This window comes from Palaemon carinicauda, chromosome 10 (genome assembly GCF_036898095.1).
Source record: "Palaemon carinicauda isolate YSFRI2023 chromosome 10, ASM3689809v2, whole genome shotgun sequence".
NCBI lineage: Eukaryota > Metazoa > Arthropoda > Malacostraca > Decapoda > Palaemonidae > Palaemon > Palaemon carinicauda.
Genome location: NC_090734.1, coordinates 72,008,859 through 72,031,358, shown reverse-complemented (window position 1 = coordinate 72,031,358; position 22,500 = coordinate 72,008,859). Strand labels below are relative to the sequence as shown.

The window sequence follows — 22,500 nt, the reverse complement described above, 5'->3', positions numbered from 1 at the left end:
GCTGTAAACAGTTCAAAATAATTATTGTTTATCATCATTTTTTAACTTGCAGTTGTATTTTATATCTTATTACTCACCTGAAGCATTTAACTTTATATTGTAACGTGTTTTAGCAGTTCCATCCAAAGAATTAACGTAATCGTAAGCCGTTGCTCTGGTTTGTTTTCACTTCGCTTGATTCCCGCGCTAGCGGTCACGTGATCGATGATGTCAGCCCGCGGTTATGGATATGGAATTTTTTGAAAGCAGAATCTTAAATAATATCATACCTAATAATGTAAAATGGTTTCAATATATTGACGACATAATATGTGTGTTGCCAGGAAATGAAAATTTAGATAACGTTTTCTTAGATTGAATAGTTTGGTACCATCAATAAATTTCACTACGGAGCTGGAGAATAATTGTACCCTACCTTTTTTGGACTGTCACATACATAGATGTAACAATAGTCTCAAGTTTAGTGTATACAGAAAGCCAACGAATATCTCGGCATATGTCCATTACTACTCAAACCAAGGCAACAAAGTTAAGAAATCTGTATTTACTTCTATGTTTTTAAGAGCATTTCGAGTCTGCAGCCCTGAATATATTGATGATGAAATAAATGGGATTAGAGCAATAGGTAAAAAACTAAATTATCCTGAAATTGTGTTAGATGATGCCCTAAGAACAGCAAAAACGACTTTTTTTCGGTAATGATAACAGAAAAAACTACAACACACAAAATTTACTTGTACTACCTTATTGTAATTCTTTTAAAGAAATTCCCCAACTGTTGAAAAACTTCAATGTAAATGTAGCATTTAAGAGTAAAAATACAATAAAAACAGCCTTAATAAAGAATTCTCCTGACATTACCAAGGGATGTGTATATCATATTCCATGCAATGCTTGTGAAAAATACTATATTGGTCAAACTGGTAAAGCCCTAGAAAAGAGAATTGAACAACATAAGAAAAGTGTCAGGTATGCTCAAGATAATAATACACTCTTTGCTCACGTTAGAGATAAAAATCAAACGATTAATTGGTCAGGTGCAAAGAAATTGGTTCATTCAAATAACTTAGTGGAAAGAAACATCATAGAGTCCAGTTTCATAAAGGAAACCTTTGAAAACAACTTGAATATTAGTTATGGAATGTATAAACTCGACGCCTTTATATGTAAAGAGATTTGTAAGCTATAGAAAAAAAACATTAACCACTTAACGTAGAATTGAATGTATTGTGAATAATTAACGTCGCTGTAAAATTAATATTTAGACCTAAGCAACCATTCATTAAAAGGTACAATTATTTTATATAGTACGCATAAGTATATTGGCACTATATAGTGTTATGCTAGATATAAGTATTGATATATACATGATTATATGTTTATGATATTAATGTTGTATGTATAAAAATGTATATATACCATATGTATATGGGTATATGTATGTATGTGTATATATATGTATGTATATATAAGTATGTGTATATTATATGTATGTGTGTATATATGTATATGTGTGTATATGTATGTATATATAGATGTATTTATGAGTATGTTTTGCTTATGTATTTATATAGATAAGGCTACCGTGTTTTCATATAAATAAACTGTACTGAAAGTAAAAAAAACAAGAATTTACCCACCACTAGAATTGACCCTTTTTGGCAGGTGTCTAATGAGCTTGGGGACTCCACCCACTTGACCCAAGCCCAGGTAGCTGGTAAGGGAGTGTCATTGTTCTCTAAATCTCTATATGTATGTTCCTACGTTTGCTTTCCCTATAAAATGTAAAGAAACCTCTCAATAAATCAGTCCTCTGAGGAAGTATCACGAAACTAGTCAGGACTTAAGCGTATATTTCGTATTTTCATTTTCCCTGTGGTTCTTCTGCATCTGAGCATCACGTTTTCCTGTGATTTTTACGCATATATATATATATATATATATATACACACAGTATATGAGATATGTTATTTGCTTATTTTCAGACCAGAGTCAAATCTAGAGTAGATTACTCCAACCTCTCCTCAAACGGCAATGTTAAACGTAGGACCTATGTTTTTTGTCAAAATAAACTTGACAGGTTAATATCGTCTTAAGAGAGACAGTTTACCGCCCTGGGAAGGTCATCTCCCCAATCACTGAAGTAACATTAACTTTCCAAAAGAAACTAGAGAGAGAGAGAGAGAGAGAGAGAGAGAGAGAGAGAGAGTAATGATGCTGTTTTGTAATTGGTTGCTCACATCCACATTATTTCACAAATACTTAACGAGTGACTAAATGTGTAATTCTATGTAATACGAAATAGTACATGCAGTCATACATTACAATACAAACTTTATTGTCAACAACTTACCATTTTGGAGTTTATTTTCTTCGGCAGCCTGTCCGTTGGGAAATATCGTTTTTACAAAGATTCCCATATTGCCCTTGGGAGAGTCACGGCCCCCAACGATGGAGAAGCCTAAGGACTTCCTCCCCCTGCCCTTTTCGAAAGTGACAGTCTGCACCGACATGGATACACTCTTGGGCCGTCGCGGTAGCGTCGAACTAAGACCTCTAGGCTCCGACTTGGAAGGCGTTACAAGTTTTAATGTTTCAGGGGGACACGACATTTTTTTGGCAACTTCGGGACACTTGGGGTAAATAAAAGGGGACTTTTTGCATAGTGTTGAAGGTCTCGATCTCGTCTCAATCAACACTTGCTTTTGGGGAGTCGACAGTAGACGAGATATCATACCGGAGTTTTTCGCAAAGCTCGTGTTTTTGGGGCTTTCTAACTCGACGTGGGTCAACCTAGATGTCTGAATATTATCACTGTTAAAGGCCTTATCACTGCACAACCGAACGTCATTGATCGATGAGTAACTCACATCGAGGGTAGAAGAGTATTTCACTTCGCCATTTACGTATCGAGGTACATTGTTTGCCTTATCTAACAAACAATCACTGTATTGGCTATTATCCCAATTTTCCGCCATAGCAGTAGTCGGGTGAACGGCGACGGAGTTGGCACCGACGGATAGCAAAGATTGGTTGATCGAGGGCACTTGCGGGGAGGACACAGGTCCATGCACAGCCACCTTTGCTCTTAAAGGGTCGTAGCCCGGAAGATAGGACTCGAGAGGGAGAATGCAGGAATAATCTGCGTATGCATCATGGTCAGAGTAAGACCCCCTCTGACAAGGAAGACTACGGTCCCAATAACAAGTCTCACCCTTGGCCCCGAGCATATCCTCGGAACTAAAAAGTTCATTACTGAAAGCCCTATCAGCGCTGTGCAGCTCACCACAAGCTTCGCTGAGCCTCTGGGCGGCCTCAGCTTCGGTAGTCTTTTCAAGTTGGGGTAGGTGAAGCGAGGAGTTAGTGTACTGCTTGTGGTGATGGATGTCCATATCCCGAGCGATCACGATGTCGACCTCCTTGGGAGTACTCCGCAGGATGTGTCGCGCTTCATCTAGGGTCACTCCTCTCAGGCGTCTACCGTTCACATTAATTATCTCGTCACCCACTCGAAATCGTCCATCTCTGCAAAACAAAATAAACTAATCAGTATACTGTACACCAATAAGAAAACATTTGTCAACATTACGTATAACTATTTTCTCAATGCGGTAAAAACAAATTGGCTGCAACTACTTGACATTAGCCTTAAAAGATTAAATATGTAAAATAATACCTATGTAAACTGATCCACTTTAAAAAAAAGAGGTTAAGGAGCAATTTCATGAACAAGGAATCGTTTCAAAACAGACACAGACCTTAATAAAGTGGAAAATTCCCTGTAATCAATCAAGTGTGGAAGGAAATGGAAAAGGGAACATTTTGCTGCCTATCTCAGTTAACTTCCGTTATTAGTTCTTGTATTGAAAATAAACCAGTCGTGATCTGGATCATCACAGGGAGAAAGAAAGAAACCTAGCCTGTTTTTTTTTTTTTTTTTTTTTTTCGTCCTCATAAGGTTTGTTTTCGGACATGATTCAAGTTATAAAGAGCAGCAGTAAGTAGCTTAATCAGTCGAAAACTCCTTCGCCCACGTCCGGGACTATATTACAAATGCAATTCAGAGCCTTTAAATATACGGCCCCGAGACTATACAATAAGCTCCCGCGAAACATCCGAGTGATTGAAGACATTAAGGCTTTCAAGAGGAAACTGAAGACTTTCTTATTTCAACAGTGACGATTTAACAGTAAATGAACAATACGCGACATGAAACGTTAAATACTCTGAACGAACAAAGTAAAACGACAATGGAGGTCCTGTAGAGTGGGGTTCCCCTGCTGTATGGGACCGGAAAAGCAGCCGTCAAAGTAAAGTAAGTAAAGAATGAAGACAGGAATAGCTTGAATACTACACTCGCTGACCAAAGCAAGAAAAAACACCAGCGAAAAGTAAATTGTAAATGAGATGCCAAAGAACATAAAACCAACTAAGGCTTTGAGATGAACATGTTATCCATAACAACAATATTTTACTAACAGAAAAAATCTCGATCATGCGCAATCTGAACACGGCTTTAAACTATCATTATACAAAAATTAAAGTATAACATGACTAAGTTTAAAATAGATATATCTAAAAAAAATGGCACAGTAATTCCTTTCAAGACTTTATATTTATTAAATTAACAACATACAAATAACAGGTATTTGTTTACAAGACCACGCTCTCCATCTACAGCCAATTTATGAAAAGCTATAGTTTTATTCTATTATTATTTCATAATTTAAAATAATTCGCTACATAGGAAACAATTTAAGATTATAAAAAACTATAGAATTATAAGAAAAAATAAAACTAGCCTAGTTTCCACACTAAACGACCTATAACTGACATCATCAACATAAGTCAATCAAACAGAAGTTTGTGATGCCTGCTTACACTTATATATACAAAATATATGCTAAATTAAAAATGGAGTAATTACTAAAAAGTGTCACTAGACACTTTCGAGTAATTACTCCAATTTTAATTTAGCATATATTTTGTATAGGCCTATATATCAAGTGTAAGCTGGCATCACGAACTTCTGTTTGATTGACTTTATTGATGATGTCCGTTCCAGGTCGTTTAGTGAGGAAACCAGGCTAGTTTTTTTTTTTTATAATTCTATAGGTTTTTTTATAATCTTAACTTGTTTCCACTGGCGAATTGTTTTTAATTATGAAAAATTGATAGAGGAAAATAATGGCTTTGCATAATTTGGCAGTATATGGAGAGTGGGGTCTTGAAAACAAATACCAAATAACATCATAATACTCAGATAAACTTTTAGCAGAGAGAGAGAGAGAGAGAGAGAGAGAGAGAGAGAGAGAGAGACTAAATCTTCGGGATTTAATCTGAAAGTATCATTCCTTAACCTTTGATATGTTTAAAATTATAGCAACAATTATTTTAGTTCGTCTCTTATCCAAGGAACATCAGGTCTCAACTCTAAATATACTGACAACAAACGTTTGGGAAGCAATAACCAACTCGAGAAGGTTTGCTGGACAATCCGAGAATGAATACGAGGGGCAGTTTCATAGCTGATCCTCACTGTTGCTTTGAAACGGGAAAATTCATTCCAACGGTAGTCATAACTGTAGGTTAAAGGAGATCTGAAAAAATCAAGATTCTACTGGAAATGAGTAACAAGTACGTTGCTTCAAAATCTTGATTCCTCGCGTCATAGAAAACTGTGTAATGAATAACCACCGGTGGGAAAACTGATTTTCATATGACTACCATTTATTACTACTAGTCAGAAGTGGAAAATCTCTTGCTTCTATCCTCGACACCCCGATATATATAAGAAAATGTCATACAAAAGAAGCAAAACAAGACAACTTGAGTTATGCAGCGGCTCTTTTCCACGATGAAGACCAGACCACACAGTAAAAACCTTTGATTCGTGATGAGAAGCGTAGCAGAAAACATAAACCTTAGTGAACAGCAAATAAAAATTCCAGGCTTTTAAGAATTCCGTTTCCTATATACAATTGTATAACAGTGCTTTCTTCTCGTGTTCTCTTCTTTTGTTACTTCTATAGTCGCTCTTTCACAGCATTTTGTAGCGTTTAGGTTCATATTTTGTATAACAGAGGCAGGAAAGCCCAGAGGTAGCATTGTGCTCAACTAAAGCTGTCATTTTCCGTAACTAGAAAATCCTTCGGGGGAAATGTTCCTTCTAAAGTATGCAAAGTAGACAATAAATTGTTCTCTTGTCAAGTCAGATACAAACATTCACGTATAACAATATCATTCAAATATGTATATATGCAGTATATATATATATATATATATATATACATATTATTGTTCTTAAGGTTCTCTTGTAGTTTTTCCTTAACTCCTTTCCTCACTTATTTTCTTTGTGGAGCCCTTAGGCTTATATCATCCTGCTTTTCCCACTGGGGCTGTAGCTTGGCAAGTAACAATAATGATATATATAATATATATATATATATATATATATATATATATATATATATATATATATCGAAAAAGAGAGAGAGAGAGAGAGAGAGAGAGAGAGAGAGAGAGAGATTAATGAATGGTATCACGGGGGAAGGTTAAAGGTGTCTTGTTAAAAACCCACCATTATTATTTATGACATGAGAGTAATTTGACATGGTAACGATTACTTATCAGTAATTTTCTTATCTCACTCGACCCCACCCAGCTAAGATTTATAGATGCACTGCAATCGAGTAACAGCCAAGGTACTCGGTTCACTGTGTAGGTCCCTAGAGGCCTACCAGACCTATAAAAATGCCACCATATGAGAGAGAGAGAGAGAGAGAGAGAGAGAGAGAGAGAGAGATGCCTTCATATACTGTACAGTGAACTATAAAAGTAATCGTTTAATGCCAGTGTTACTATAACGCTACGTGTGTAATACACGATGTATTTAACAGGAAAAGGGGACTTTAGAAAACTGCATCCTCTACTAATCATTGTAATACCGATGCATTTAAAATTAATCACCTTAAAAGATCTGCTAGATTTTACAGCTCCTTTGCATAACTTTTCAGTCTATTTGTTTTCTTTATATCTTGGTATTAAGGCTTTATTTTTGACAGATCTAGCGGTCCCTTGGTTAATTATACCCCATTCCCATCAACATTCCTGACAAAATATCTGCTACCATGAACATTCCTAACCTTACTTTAATTTACTTTGATGGCTGCTTTTCCGGTCCCAGGGGAACCCCTCTCTCTACAGGACCTCGACTGTCGTTTTACCTTGTTCGTTCAGAGTATTTAACGTTTCATATCGCGTATTGTTCATTCACTCTTAAATCGTCACTGTTGAATGACTGTTAAAATAAGAAAGTCTTCAGTTTCCTTTTGAAAGCCATGTCTTCAATCATTCAGATGTCTTGTGGGAGCTTATTAAATAGTCTCTGGGTAGCATATTTAAAGGCTCTGGAGCATTAAGTACTAAGTAGACATATATCTAGGTTCCAGCAGTTTGAAGCCATCTGTAACTATTCTCGTGTCGACACGATTTGTTGGATGCGCAATATGTAGCAATTCTCCTAAGTATTTTGGACGGCCGGTTCTGATAACTTGGTGGGGTATTATACATATTCTAAACTCAATTCTCGCTTTTATCGGCAGCGAAAACCCTTATAGCACCGTATCTTAATAATTTAATTTCTATTGTATCATGGTCACACTTCAGACATTTCACTGGAGGTTTCACAAAACCGGTTGACCTAGGAGAGGTTGTGGATCTTGGACATCATTAGAGCTACTAGAATTAACTGGAATAATTTTTAAAAAAAATTCAATTCGAAGGCGTCTCACACTCCTGATTTAGATGGAACGTTCATTGGACGTGAGGGACATGTAGGAATACAAGGATCGCCACACTTATTTCGCTTCACTGTTGTCATTCAAAACAGCTGGTACATATCTGGACATCAGTTATCGGAATGTCCTTTCCAAGCAATGAAACCAAAGTCCTTTAACTGGCACCCATAATTACGCACACCAAAAAATTAGTTATCTAGCCCTTTACCAAAATTCTTGACGAAAACTGCATCATCAATTTCATATTTAGAATTCGCCAATCTACTATTTTTTTTTTTTTTTTTTTAATTTCCTTGTTTTAAGGTTTCAACATTTCCCACACCACGAAAATTTCTATTGAACACTAACTCTTTAGGAGTATTTCCTGCTGAAAAATACTTTCCATAATTATACATAAATGTACAAATTCGACTTTTGATATCACCCTCCTTAAATTTCCTTAATGGCCTCTTTCTAGGTTCTTACTGCTCTTTCGGCCTAGCTGCATTTTATTCTCGTTTTCTTCATGAAAGTTTCCATTTCTTCAGATACAAAATTATTATTATTATTATTATTATTTGCTAAGCTACAACCCTATTTGGAAAAGCAGGATGCTATAAGCCCAGGGGCTCCAACAGGGAAAATAACCCAGTGAGGAAAGGAAACAAGGAAAAAAAAAATTTAAGAGGAGTAACATTAAAATAAATATCTCCTTTATAACTATAAAAACTTTAACACAACAAGAGGAAGAGAAACAAGACAGAATAGAGTGCCCGAGTGTACCCTCAAGCATTAACTGAAAGTATGTCAGGCAACCCAAAGTTACTGAATGATTTCCTCAACAAAGAAATAGACTTTGTTGTACATGCAAATTTGCGACATGAAGGTCCACATCCATAATATTGGAATGAGATCCAATGACTACTAGACAATAATCATCTACTGGACCTGCATAATTCACATGGGGAGTCTACACCAATACTTACTAGTTGTCGTCAAGATAAAGTAACTTCCTGAGATCTTAGAAAATTCTTAAAACACAATTAACAGGATTTCTGTTATATCCTGGTCAAATTTTGGCCACCATATCCAATTTCTGTTCTTGACTTTCATGGCGCTAATTTCATTCCATTACGTCTTACATGTAACTGTGCCAGAACATTATTTTGTAATTTTGCTCGTATTATCCTAATGAATGAATGATTTGAAGTTCTCTGGCACTCTGTTCCTAAACAACATGAAATATCTATAATCATAAATGCTCAAATCTGATATAAGCGTAGCATATTCTGAAACAGCAGAATCTGAAATCCAACCAAATTTCAATCACTGATAAACTTTGATCAAAACAGGGCCACTCTTTGTCAATTCATATGAAATGTTCTGATCTTTTGAAGATTCAACAACGTTTACATGTTCAGGTTGAGTCCTTGAGTGTGGAACAGAATCCTGAACTGGCATTGGTACCACATTTGTTTCCTGGCTTCAGCCTTAAAACATAATCATACTAGGATAACAATAATGACCAGCATTGCACTTTGGCATCTGCATTTAGGGGAATGTTTATCACTACCAAATAACCAAGCATAGACTTGTGACCCGTCAAATCACAAAGTTGCAATTAAGTTGAAAATATTCAAATTTCGATACAGCATAATACCAAAGCAAAAGCTTCTTTGCCTAGTTGTGAATACTTTAGTTTTGCAAAAGATTTTTTATGGCTTGCAAAATACACTGGACTGTTGTGAACAACCCATCATTTCTTGCTAAATCCCATACCTAACAAATACTGGAGAAACTTAAATTATCATTTCATGTTCACCATCATAATTTAAAAGTTAATCCAATCTAGGTAACTCTCCTGTTATTTTCAAAGATGCATCTTCTACGTATTACCACTTGGAACCTTTTTCAAGGAAATCATACAATGGTCCTATGATAACTGATAAGTTTCTTACAAATTTACAATTATAAGTGACCAAACTTAAAAAGGCATACACTTCACTCGCTGACTTCGGAGAAGGGTCTTTCAGAATACCAGGAAGCTTCTTTAGTGAATGTTTATTACCATTACCCGAAATAACATAGCATTAATATGCAAGAGAGCTTGTACTCAGCCCCATTTTCTTTTTAGTTAATAACAACATTATGCTTCTAGAAATCTCTTAAGACTCGGTCCAATCTGTTATCATGCCTCTCTCTGGTTTCACCACCAATCCAAAAGTCACATAGAAAAGCCACCACACCAACGATATCCATTAACAATTGTGAAATAAATATTTGGAAAAGTGTAAGTGATGATTAAATTCCCTAATGAGTATTTATCACTAGCAAAATCCTGACTCCTCATCAACTGGCACTTGAAAACAAGCATCTGTAAAATGAATCATAGAACAAATTTTACTTTTCCAACAAAAGGAAACTGATCGCAGACAACTTTTCAACTAAATTTTTTTAAACCTTCACAAATCCATATTGATTTTGTATCTGGTTTTATAGCTGGCACTATTGCAGCAGCCTAAGTGTTTTTTAACATCACCAAAAAGTAAATCCCTCGAAATATTAAATCTTAACAAAACCTTAGGCCAAGACAAGAGAATGTCATTTTTATGAAAATTATACCATCACTTGATTCACATGAAATTTATTTATAAAAATATTAAATTTTGATAATCAAGGAAAATAGTTAACACTTTAACACTCTAATGATTAAACACAAAATTAAATTTACATATATGTAACAGTTACGGTTACGTCTTTTGATTCACACGACGTTACTGAACAGTTAAGCAAAATAAATACACTGTAGTGCTATGGGACTGATCTTGCTTTTTTTCCAACAAGGGAGCCTACAGCATTTCTCTTCAAATGTACCCTAGATATGATACAGTACCAGAAATTGGCAAATTTGGACCTGCTGAAAAAATTTCCACAAAGCACACTTGAATCTAAAACAAACTTCTTGCTCTAAACCAGTTATCAAAATACCAATTTTTGGTATTACATCTTTAATGCACAATTTGAATTATATGAATCAACAACATATATAACTGTAATGGAATATAACCACTGTATGATACATTAGCAAAAGCTCCTAAAACATGAAAATCATTGTTGCCATAAGCCTTCTAAACTTATCACTAGGTTTCAAATAAATTTTCAACTATTTTACGCAGTGTGAAGCAATTATAAACACACCTGTACTATGAAAAATTTCCAGAAATGTGAACTAGTAATACTCAATACGCTTTCTGGGTGCAACTGCTGTATAAGTACAGTATTGTAAATCTAAATGTTTCTTAAACACAAAACTATGAAACTTTTAACCTTTACATGAATTAACTGTCACATTGAAAGGCAATATATACTCAAAGTGTACACAGGAAATTTGATACCTAAAGGACATCTTCCATAAACCCTGTTACTCATAATCAGCTGTAACATCTGTAAAAATGAACTGTCATTTCTTTCACGTCTAAGCTTTCAGCCACTGGGTTAGGAAATTAAATTTCTGCTTCAACAGCCATGAACAATTCATCTCTCAAGCCTGCATTATACTCGGCCCAAAATCTACAATTTTCCGTTAATGAGTTTAAATGTACATAAATATCTCTTAAACTATCACTAGGATTTTACTGCGATGATAGCCCGGCTTAATCTTATAGTGCGACTCTAACAACTTTACATTATCTTAATAGCTTATTTCATGAGGTAAATTTACTGAAATGAGGGAAGCTAACTTAAAAATTTCACTGCCTAAAGAAACTAACAGGCGTCTTTTTTCAAGTCAAAATCTGATGACATTGGGTTAAATGAGGTTGTAGCATAGAATGCTCAGTGATACCTCCAATTTTATTTTCTTGCGATCAAAATAGTTAATCTTACTTGTTTTTGTACTGTCTTAAGGTATATCATTCTTTATACATTTCCTTTGTTAAAGTAATTCAATGTAATTTTATCAAAGGATTAGGGCAACTAATGAAATAAAATAAACGTGTAAATACTTATATACTACAGCACGATTACTAGACGAAGTAAACATTGACGTGACAGAAAACGATATCTGACGGGAAAAAATGAAAATATAAAATAGGCTTTCTCTTTCGCTAGCCCACTAAGTGGCAGCAATTTTACCATTATAAGACTGAAATTATATTTACGGTGATTTTAATGGTGTCTTTAAAGGGAGCAAGTTGAGAAATGTGTGCGTGTTGCAACTATTAACAAAGAACGTTTTCTTATGCTCATGAACATAAAATCCCTTGAAAACCGAGGCAAATTTTCCTCATTCAAAGAATAGAAAACTACTTACTTCCACCAAAGAAAAGGCATTAACAATTAATGGTTATAAATTTCCTCAGCGCATGCGAAAACTCTTAACGAATTCTTTTCCTTTTTCTATTCATACATTCAACAATTTACACGCCCTATAATGCTTTTCACTCTCAGCATTAAAAGATTGAAAGGTTCAGTCAAATTTCATAAAATGGGGGAGAGGGGGAAGGGGAATTGGCAAGCACAAGAAGTGCGAGAGAAAAATGATACAACAAAGAGAAAAAGCCTGATTCATTCGCAAATGGTGATGGCGAGTGATGACAACATTAATTTCCACAAACAGGTCAAACAGTTTGGGCGTGTTTGCAATCGAGTTTACCAAGAATAAATATAGTGACTGAGAATAAATAAAAAACAATGTTGGAACCATCAGTGATAGATGAATAGAGATAAATATTACAGACTGTGGTATAATGAGAAACACAACACATGCATTGGGCAAGGGAAGAAAGGCAGAGAGTGAGCACGGAGAAGATGCATTATTTAAAAGAAAAAATTGAAAAGTCGAGAATTGTCCTGTTATAAAAAGAAAGACATGAATAGCAAGCACTGAGTACAAGTGAAATGATCACCCATTGTTTGGAAATATTTTATCCTGTAAAGTGTAAGGGAGAACTTTAATAAGAATAAAATGGCAAGATTCGTCAAATGGCCACATGAAAAGAATGAAACTAAGGAAATTCGAAAATGGTATGATAAAAAAGAAAATATTTCCATACCTAAAATTTCAAGAGTCATTTAGAGTTAAAAAACATCATCAATGCTAAGATCCAGATCGTGAGATGTCACTGTCTTCAATCTACTTACAATAATACTTTGACGTTTTGTTAGGATTCAACTTTCATGCCCCATAATTGGCACCATGCACAAATTTTAGCTAGATATCATGTAAGGATTCAGCAACCCCAGATCTGCATTCAGGAGATGGAATTGATGCAGAGAGAGTAGCATCATCTGCATATGCAACGAGCTTGTTTTCTAGGCCAAACCACTTGCCATGTGTATATAGTACGAATAGTAATGGACCAAGAACACTACCCTGAGGAACACCAACTCTTGGTGATCTATACCTTAAAAACTCAATAATGATGCAAAGAAAAGACCCACTCACTCCCAACAGATTGAGTTTGAAAACAAGGGCCTCATGACTAACCCCGGTCAAAGGCAGTAATAAAATCAAAGTTAATCATACAAAATTCATGACCACAATCAAGGGATTTCTGTGCAGCATTGGGAATTGTAAGAAGGGCATCACATGTTCCAAGGCTTTTACGAAAGCCAAATTGCAAACTAGGGAACAGATGATCCCCTTCAGCAGACCTATTTAGACATTTTGCCAAAAGAGGTTCAAAAACTTTAGTTAGTATGGTATTTATGGAAATTGGGCAGAAATCAGCTAGACTTGACCTACCACAAATACATTTACATGTGGAGTAACATTACCAATTCTCCGACAAGTGATAAAAGAACCTCTTCTTGCTAACTTACGGAAAATAACAGACATCTTAAAATCTAAGAAATCTGCAGACTTAATAAAAAAACAAAGGAAAACTACCATTTCCATCTAAACCTCCATAAACACCTAGGTCCATCAAGAGTGCTTTAATTTCACAAGACCAAAAAGCTAAACTAGTTAGTTTAACTTCAGGAAGACAGGAAAGAGGAAGATCAAGTTTCTCATTACTCTGCTTACTATCAAACACATCAGCTAAAAATGGGTTGCCTTTTCCTTTGGACAACGAGTGACAGAGCCATAAGATTTAAGCAAAAGATTTTAGGGTAGCCCACTACTTATGTACATGGGTTGTACTAAACAGGATTTCTTTTATGGTTAAACTGTATTCCTTTTTCGTTGAACCATAAACTCTGAGAAAAAGCTCTTAGCTGAGTATAATTATTCCAAGTCAAATCTGATCTGTTACCCTTCCTAAGATGACAGGCCTCCTGCTTTTATAAATAACCGCGTCTACAATCATCAATGAACCAGGGTTTGTCTTTTACTCAGTACTTTAGTACAAGAAAAGGGATAAGACTATTAATCAAGATCAGATTCTCATTCAAAAGAACAATAGGCTCAACACTATTATACAATTGGGACCATTTCAAGTTAAAATATCACTCAAATGCCATTTCAGTCTGCTTGAAATTTTATGTAAATTTTACATGAATACGATACATCAGGGACAGGCTGTTCAGTCTTCACTACTAATGATGAACTTAAGGGATGTTCAGATGTCCCAATTTGAAAACCAACCTTACTTGTTACAATACCATGGGAGTTAGTACATACTAGGTCCAAGCCATTACCCAGCTTGTGAGTAGCTTCACGTATGTTTTGCTCAGCCTGATTCACAGGCAAAGTCCAAAGCTCCTAAGCCATGATGATCAGTAGAGAAAAAGAATTTAACCTATCCCTATGGTGAGCATTGAAACCACCAACGAAAACAAAAGAGGCCTTTCTATTATCTTCTTGCATCCTAGCCATTATGGTAAAAAGAAAATCGAAGATAAATCATCCATGTCTGGATTCTGGTAGATCAAACACACACACACATACAGTATACATACAGGGTGTCCCATAAGTCTCCTTACATAGGGAAAATAAAGTATGATCTATATGACTTCCACATTATATATATATATATATATATATATATATATATATATATATATATATATATATATAGATAGATAGATATAGATATATATAAATATATCTACATATACATTAATATATTTATATTTATATATATATATATATATATATATATATATATAATATATAATATATAAATAAATAAATCTATCTATCTATCTATCTATCTATCTATCTATCTATCTATCTATCTATCTATCTATCTATCTATCTATCTATCTATCTATCTATCTATATATATATATATATATATATATATATATATATATATAAACATTACGTTTAAATATATATAAAACACAAGTAAGGAGTAAAAAATAAAAGACAAAGTCCACTTTTCAACCTTACTTATCCAGCCTAAATCTCTCTTGTTCTAATTACCAACGCCAACGAAGTTGGGAGGTGATCATGTTTTCGCCCGATGTTTTTCCGTTGTCCGTTTGTTTTTGTGAACAACTTCTGGCCGCAATTTTACTCATATAGTGGAACTTTCAGGGATAAATTGTTATGTTGAGATGTAAAAGTGATTCAGTTTTGAAATTCCTAGGTCAAAGGTCAAACAAAGGATAAGGTCAAGGTTGAGCAAAAGGTCGATCAAATTAACTCTAACAATATCCCCAAGTTCGCACATGTTTGTCACGCAGACTTCAAATACGCATACGGTCTAAAATGATTGAGAGAAGCAAGCTTGGTTTGAGAAATAATCTGCCGTGGCGGAGGTCTGCCCTCTGATTGCTTTTTTAGTTATATCTAAAGACATATTTTACAACTCGAATTTTATCTGAAAGCTAATCCTACTTGAAACCACTGGCCTTTTTTTCTCAAATTATATTTGAAGCCACTTTTCTAACTTTTTATTTATAATAACAACCACTCTTGTTCAACTTATATTTAAAAGTTTATTATCTTTGGAGCCCCCTTTCCAACTATTTCCTTCAAAGAATCCAAAGAGAGAAATTAACACAGAGAAAATTACCGACGAAAAATAACAATTACATACAACTACATTACAAACCATACATGTATGGCCATTTGAAGTTTTGTAACATAAGTAGCTACTATATACATCAATTTTAGAAGGAAAGGAAAAACTCAACTGAAGCTGATGAGACTAAGAACAAATTTACTTTTGAGAGAAACATTAGGTCTGTCTCTTCTCCAAAGGCACAAAAAATTGTAAGATTTTCGGTGACCAATATATTTAGAAGTGTTTTCCTTCTTTTATTCTACCTTGTTTCGAGCATTGTTGTCAAGTTTGCTCTTCAACTACTGATTTTTATCTTAATTTGGTGGAGAGGAAGTTAAGGTCTATTAAATTTCTTATTCCTGATCTAGATATTAATCTCTGGCGCCGTTCAATTAGTTCGCTATACATGATGCATAAGATTTTGCACAATTCTAACCATCCTTTACATTCAGATCTTCCCGGACAGTACCACCCTAATCATAATACTAGGTATGCATTTAATTCTAATAGTCAGGCCTTCCCCATCACGAGTCTCAATACCACACAGTATTCTAGAAGTTTTATTCCCGCTGTGACCAAGTCGTGGAATGATCTTCCCAATCGGGTACGGTACAACTTCAAAAGTTTAAACTTGCAGTAAATGTTTCTAAATTGAAAAGGCTGACATAAGTGTCTTTTTTATAGTTAATGTATGAAAATTTGTTTTGATGTTGTTACTATTCATAACATTTTTTATTCTATTTGTTCATTTCTTCTCATATAGTTTATTTATTTCCTTATTTCCTTTCGTCACTAGGCTATTTTTCCTTGTTGGAGCTTTGGGCTTATAGCATCCTCTTTTTCCAACTAGGGTTGTAGCTTAGCTAGTAATAATAACAACAACAACAACAACAACAATAATAATAATAATAATAATAATAATAATAAATAATAATAATAATAATAATAAATAAATAATAATAATAATAAATAAATAATAATAATACTGTATAACTAATGAACATGGAAAGTATAAGTTATCCCTCCAGAATATGAAAGGCCTATTAACAGTTATATGCTTTCGAAACTAAGAGATGATAATTATAATTCGTGAGCTTTATAACAAAAAAGCTTTTATAATGCCACTGTGGCAATTAACTGATAGGCTAAGGTACTAACCCTCAGTAATATTTACAACTATAGGTAACTTTACTAATAAGCTAACACTTGCGTGACATGCTTTAGTATTAATCTTTAGTACAATAGAGAATAAGATCATTAGTAATAAAATAATGTAATCCCTACTAACTATTAGCCACCTAACAAAATGGTACTAAGCAACTATACTCAATTTCTTTCTAATGAGGCGCATTTGCACCGACTCGGAGCGGTGCCCTTTTAGCTCGGAAAAGTTTCCTGCTCTCTGATTGGTTGGAATTATCTTGTCCAACCAATCAGCGATCAGGAAACTTTTCCGAGCTAAAAGGGCATCCCTGCGAGACGGTGCAAATCTGCCTCACTAAAAAGAATTGACTATAGTTGATGGAGCCAAGTACCAAAAATGATACATAATGTACCTCAAAATAAAACTACTGCCACCAACATACTAAGCAAATATAAAAAAAACTCATGAAAAACATATACTACGATAAGAATAACATTCGTTAACATGTAACCAAACACTTGGAGAGCGTAAATTAAAATCTAATCACAAATTTCCAACATATCCTGAAATTTTCATGAAAATTCATCAGTAACTTTTTCACTTAGGCTGGTGAGAAACAAACAAACAGATAGAGGTGAAAAGATAAGCTCCTTGGCAGAGGTAATTACAGGTAACTAGAGTTCGAGGTTATTTATTAACAAAATAATGGAAAATGAAGATCTTAATAGGGAAAAAATTTTGAATGCCAAATTAAAGTGCGTCACTAACCTTTTAATGAGTAAACCCAAGAATTTAAGAATGTGAGAATGTACTATAGTACTTCACTTTAAAATGTAAGTGAAAGATAGCCTAAAAGTCTTTCTTCCTCCACACCCTTCTATTCATACCTATCCCACCCCATCTAACCTAAAAAAAAAAAAAAAAAAAAAAAATTTGAGGTTTTCATCATTTCTTTATACGGTACTATATATAATCTAAAATGTGTTAATCCCTTTTTGATAAAATACAATAAGGGAAAAATATAAAACATAGCAACCTACCTTTCAGTTAAACCGCCTTTTTCAATGTGGGCAATAACATAGCCTGTGGTGGCTCCAGTGGAGTTTCTTCGAGCAGTGATATAGATACCCAGTTCGCCTGTGTGATCCTTCACCAGTCGCATCAATCGAAAGGTCCTCGGTGTAGGAGATCGGGCCAGAGAAGAAGGTAATGACAAAGGAGCCATTGAGTAAGAGTCAGAAAATGGTCTTGATAACTCTGCTCCTTTAAGGTGTCCCCGAAGAGGAGTGTTGTTTTCCCACCAAGGATTACGTCCACTGTTGTCTATGGCTTCTCTGAAAACGCTAAGGGCCCCTCTTAATGGGCTTAGAGGTGACATGCGCCGCTCAAATTGTGATCCCATAAGTCTCTGACGTCTATTAACCAGTTCCTGAGGATCAGAAAGACGGCGCATATTTCGAGTTCTTCCAGGCTCTAGCTTCTCTTCATCAGTAAGATTGTAAACAGTAGGAGTTAAAGGAGTACTGGGATGTCTCTCTATACCACCATAACGAGAAATACTACTGTAACCTCCATAGTCATCTAGATATTTTGGCATATGATTGTATACTCCACAGTCTACAGATTTGTTTAATAACTCTTTATGTAAAACATTGCCCAAACTCATATAGGATTCAAACTTTGCACAGCCACTATCAAGTTTAGAGTACTGATCAGCCACTCCTTGGTGGTCAGCACCTATGAAAGACCCTGAATCTGAGTTTGTTTCCGAATGGCTTTCAGTACTAACACCAGAATCAGCATCACTTTCAGTCTTTTTCAGCCTTGTCTTGGGAGATTCTTGTCGAGCACCATCACTTTCATATCCACTTTCATTGCTGCTGAAGTACAGTGCCGCTGATCTCCGCTCATTACAATTTCGATATCGCTCAGAATGTCTTGAGCAACTACGCCTGGTCTCTGTCAGTAAATAGGGATTACTTACTAAATCTGATTCTGTAATGGTTGTGGCTGAAAAAGAACGAGATCGGGGTTGTAATGCAGCTGGGCTGGGATGAAGATAACTGTTTACACCATTAATGCCTCTATGACCAGGACTGATAGCACAGTTCTCTTCAGAGACAGCTTTAAGTTTCTGTCGAATCAATTCCCGGGTGTCATCATCACAAACAGAATCCCTTAAAGTTGTCATTCTTCTATTAGTAGGATGTGCCTGAATATCCATGTTCAAGGTACCTGAGATTGGGGGTATTTCTATCTGTGAGTTTGGTAGACTCACCTGCTGAGGGGCTGATGGGGGACGTGACCGCAAAAAGGCATGAGGGAATAAGGCTTTAGTGGTACCTAATGTTGAGATGTTTTCACAACTGACAGTTTTGGTTGGAAAGTATGTATTGGAAGTGGTTGTAGTCATTGGTTGGTCAGTAGCAAGAGTTGTGCAACTAAGGTCCAACCCTTCACTTGGTTCATCCGATGTAATGTGTGTCCCCAGTTGAGAAGCAGAACAGGAGCGATACAACTGTCGGGCACTAATGTTACGATTGTCCAGAGAGGGCGTTCCTGGAACAGAGTTACCTCTCCAAGACTCTGTTGTTGGTGTCAAAGGCGTGTCTGGTACACCACTGGATCTATCAAACAGAATTGAAAAAAAGAATTATTTACAAAAATATAAAATACAAAAGAGCAACTGCTGTAAAAGATTAAGAAATGCATATTAATACAATATTTGATCGAAATGGTATTTTTTTAAGTAAAATTCTTTAAGAATATACAGTATAGAGGGAAAATACAATTGCAAAATACTAAAGAAAAAAGGGAAAATTTAAAATATCATTGACATAAAATTCAGAATTCTTAAATACGACTCACTAAATTGATATATAGTCTGATTTTTATATGTAATTTTAGGCAATTTGATTCCCAAATTCTACTTAACATAGCCATTGTCTGATTTGCCTTTTTCAATCTTTCACTAAGCTCTAAATCTAACGACCCTAAATACTTGAATGATTCTACCTCATTCATCATTTCTCCTTCCAATGATAGTTCATCTTCCATTGCATACTCCGTTCTCACCATCATCTTTCTTCCATTTATCTTCAGCCCAACATCCTGTGATATTTTGCATGCATTCTGGTAAAAAAGCATTGCAAAATAAAAATCCTGTGGTGTTCTGCTAACAAAGACAGCACCATCAGCATACTCTAGGTCTGCTAAATTCCTATTACCAACCCAGACCAATCCTCCTCCACCATCTCCGACTGCTCTACGCATTACAAAATCCATGAGGAGGATATACAATGTAGGTGACAACACATTCCTTGGAGTACACCGCTGCTCACTGGAAATTCCTTTGATAAGACTCCATTAACATTAACTTTACACTTGCTATGCTCATGAAGAGACTTAATCAAATTTACATATTCAAGAGGAGTTTCATAACAATGCATAACTCTCTACGGAATTGGTCGGTGCACACTAACAAAGGGTTTTACATAGTCCACAAATGCCATTAAAAGTGGATTTCTATATTCTACGCATGGCTGTACATGACTCAAAATGAAAATTTGGTCAGAGCAACTTCTACCTTTTCTAAATCCTGCATGTTCCCCTCTCAGGATTTCATCAATCTTTCTCTCCAGTATCTTTAGAATAAGCATGTTACATATTTTTTATATAACATCTGAAGCAAGTGTTATACCTCTGTAATTATTTCAATCAGTCAGGTCTCCTTTTTTGCCATTTTCGTCAATACTCCAAACTCCCCTTCATCAGGTTTGGCTCTTCATGTCGCATTCTACAAAATAATCTTTTAAATACTCTGGGAATCACTTCATTTTCGACCAGTATCATCTAGGCAGTTATTCCAACGTATCCAGGGGCTTTCCATCTCTTTAGTGTTTTGAAGATAGCTTCAATTTCAAACACACTCAATTCATTCATGGGCACATCAAGGTCTTCATCAGCTTCAGGTGTATCAATCAAATTATTCTCTTCATATCTCCTATTCATAATCTCACTGAAGTGTTCCATCCAACGTCGTCTTTCTTCTTCTTCTGTTGTTATAACAGATCCATAACTCTTTTTGATGGGTATATGCTGCTTCTTCTTTGCCTCTATAGAGATTGCATTAATAATTCTAAGAGCAATTTTTAAACCATAGCCACTTCCTGAATTCATAGCTTTGTCAGTCTCATTTGCTTTGCTGTCTAAATATTCTCTCCAGTCATTCCTAGCTTTTCTTTTGACCTCACTATCAATACTGGAATACTTAGGATGCTCTACCTTGTAATTTTCATTACTTCCTCGAAAACTTTCAATAATCAATTTCTGTTTATGTCTCCTTTTTATAGTATCCCAAGTATCATTTGATATCCATTGCTTTCTCCTTGTATCTGCGTGTTCCAAGACTTCACTACCAACCGACAGATATATGTGAAACCTTAGACCAAGGAAATATATATATATATATATATATATATATATATATATATATATATATATATATATACATATACATTCTAGTAGGACAGGTGTAGGTGGAAGAGAAGGGGTAGGAATGATGATGACACCAGGAGCAGTAACGGCAACAGCTGAGTGGAAAGCTGTAATTAGTAGATTGTTACTTGCAAATTCAAACCAAAGCAGTGCAATATGATTATTATAGTTTGCTATGAACCAACAAATGATTCCCCTGAAAAAAGATGAATATTATGAAGAACTGCAGAGTGTAATAGATGATATCCCAGAGATAAAAATTGTGATTGGCGACTTCAATGCTAAAGTTGGAAGGATTAATCAAGGGATAGCAAATGTGATGTGTGTTGAGAGTCTTGGCAAGGTTTCCAATGAAAAAGGAGCACATTTCAAGAGTTTTTGTTCAACAACATATCTTTTTATTGGAGGTACTATACTTTTTTCCTAGCACAAGGACATCCACAAATACACATGGACTTCACCATGTGGTAATTACAAAAATCAAATAATCACAGCCATTAATAAGGAGAGAAGGAAGACTCTGAGAAATGTAAGAAGTTTTAGAGGTGCAGATATTGGTAGTGAACACCAGCTTCTCATTGCCACATTGAAATTACAACTGAAAGTACCCAACAGAAAAGTAGATAGAATAACTAGGTTAAATACAACTAAGCTTTTAGAAGATGAGCACAGAGAAATTGTTTTTAGAGACTTTAAGAGACGAAGAGCAGACAATGAAGAATGGTGTGATATTAAGAACATGCATCAATCAGTTGGTAATGAAGTTTTGGGACATGCAGGTACGAAGAGAAAACCATGGATATCAAATGATACTTGGGATACTATAAAAAAATAAAAGAAACGGACATAAATTGATTGTTGAATGTTTTCAAGGAAATAATGAGAATTACAAGGTAGAATATGCTCAGTATTTCAGTAATCACAGTGAGGTAAAAAAAAAAAAATAAAAAGCCAGGAATGACTGGATAAAATATCTTGACAGGAAAGCAGATGAGGCTGACTAAGCTATGAATTCAGGGAGTGGCTATGGAGTAAGGATCACTCATAGAATTATCAATTAAATATCTACAGGAGAAAAAAGAGAGATGGATCTGTTATAACAACAGAAATGAAGAAAGACAAC

The 22,500-nt window shown here is 35.1% G+C and overlaps 1 protein-coding gene across 2 annotated transcripts in view; it reads right to left on the bottom strand.

Annotated features, from left to right (window-relative positions):
- Positions 1 to 2,306: 2,306 nt before the first annotated feature.
- The window catches only part of LOC137648629 (uncharacterized), a 43,938-nt gene continuing 23,744 nt past the window's right edge, over positions 2,307 to 22,500 (bottom strand). For both annotated transcript variants that reach the window (XM_068381570.1, XM_068381571.1), the window contains exons 3-4: positions 17,921 to 19,507; positions 2,307 to 3,525 (exon numbers count right to left, since the gene is read on the bottom strand). In XM_068381570.1, coding sequence (XP_068237671.1) covers positions 2,322 to 3,525; positions 17,921 to 19,507 — 2,791 coding nt within the window. In that variant the 3' untranslated portion in view covers positions 2,307 to 2,321. The remainder of the gene's footprint in view (positions 3,526 to 17,920; positions 19,508 to 22,500) is intronic.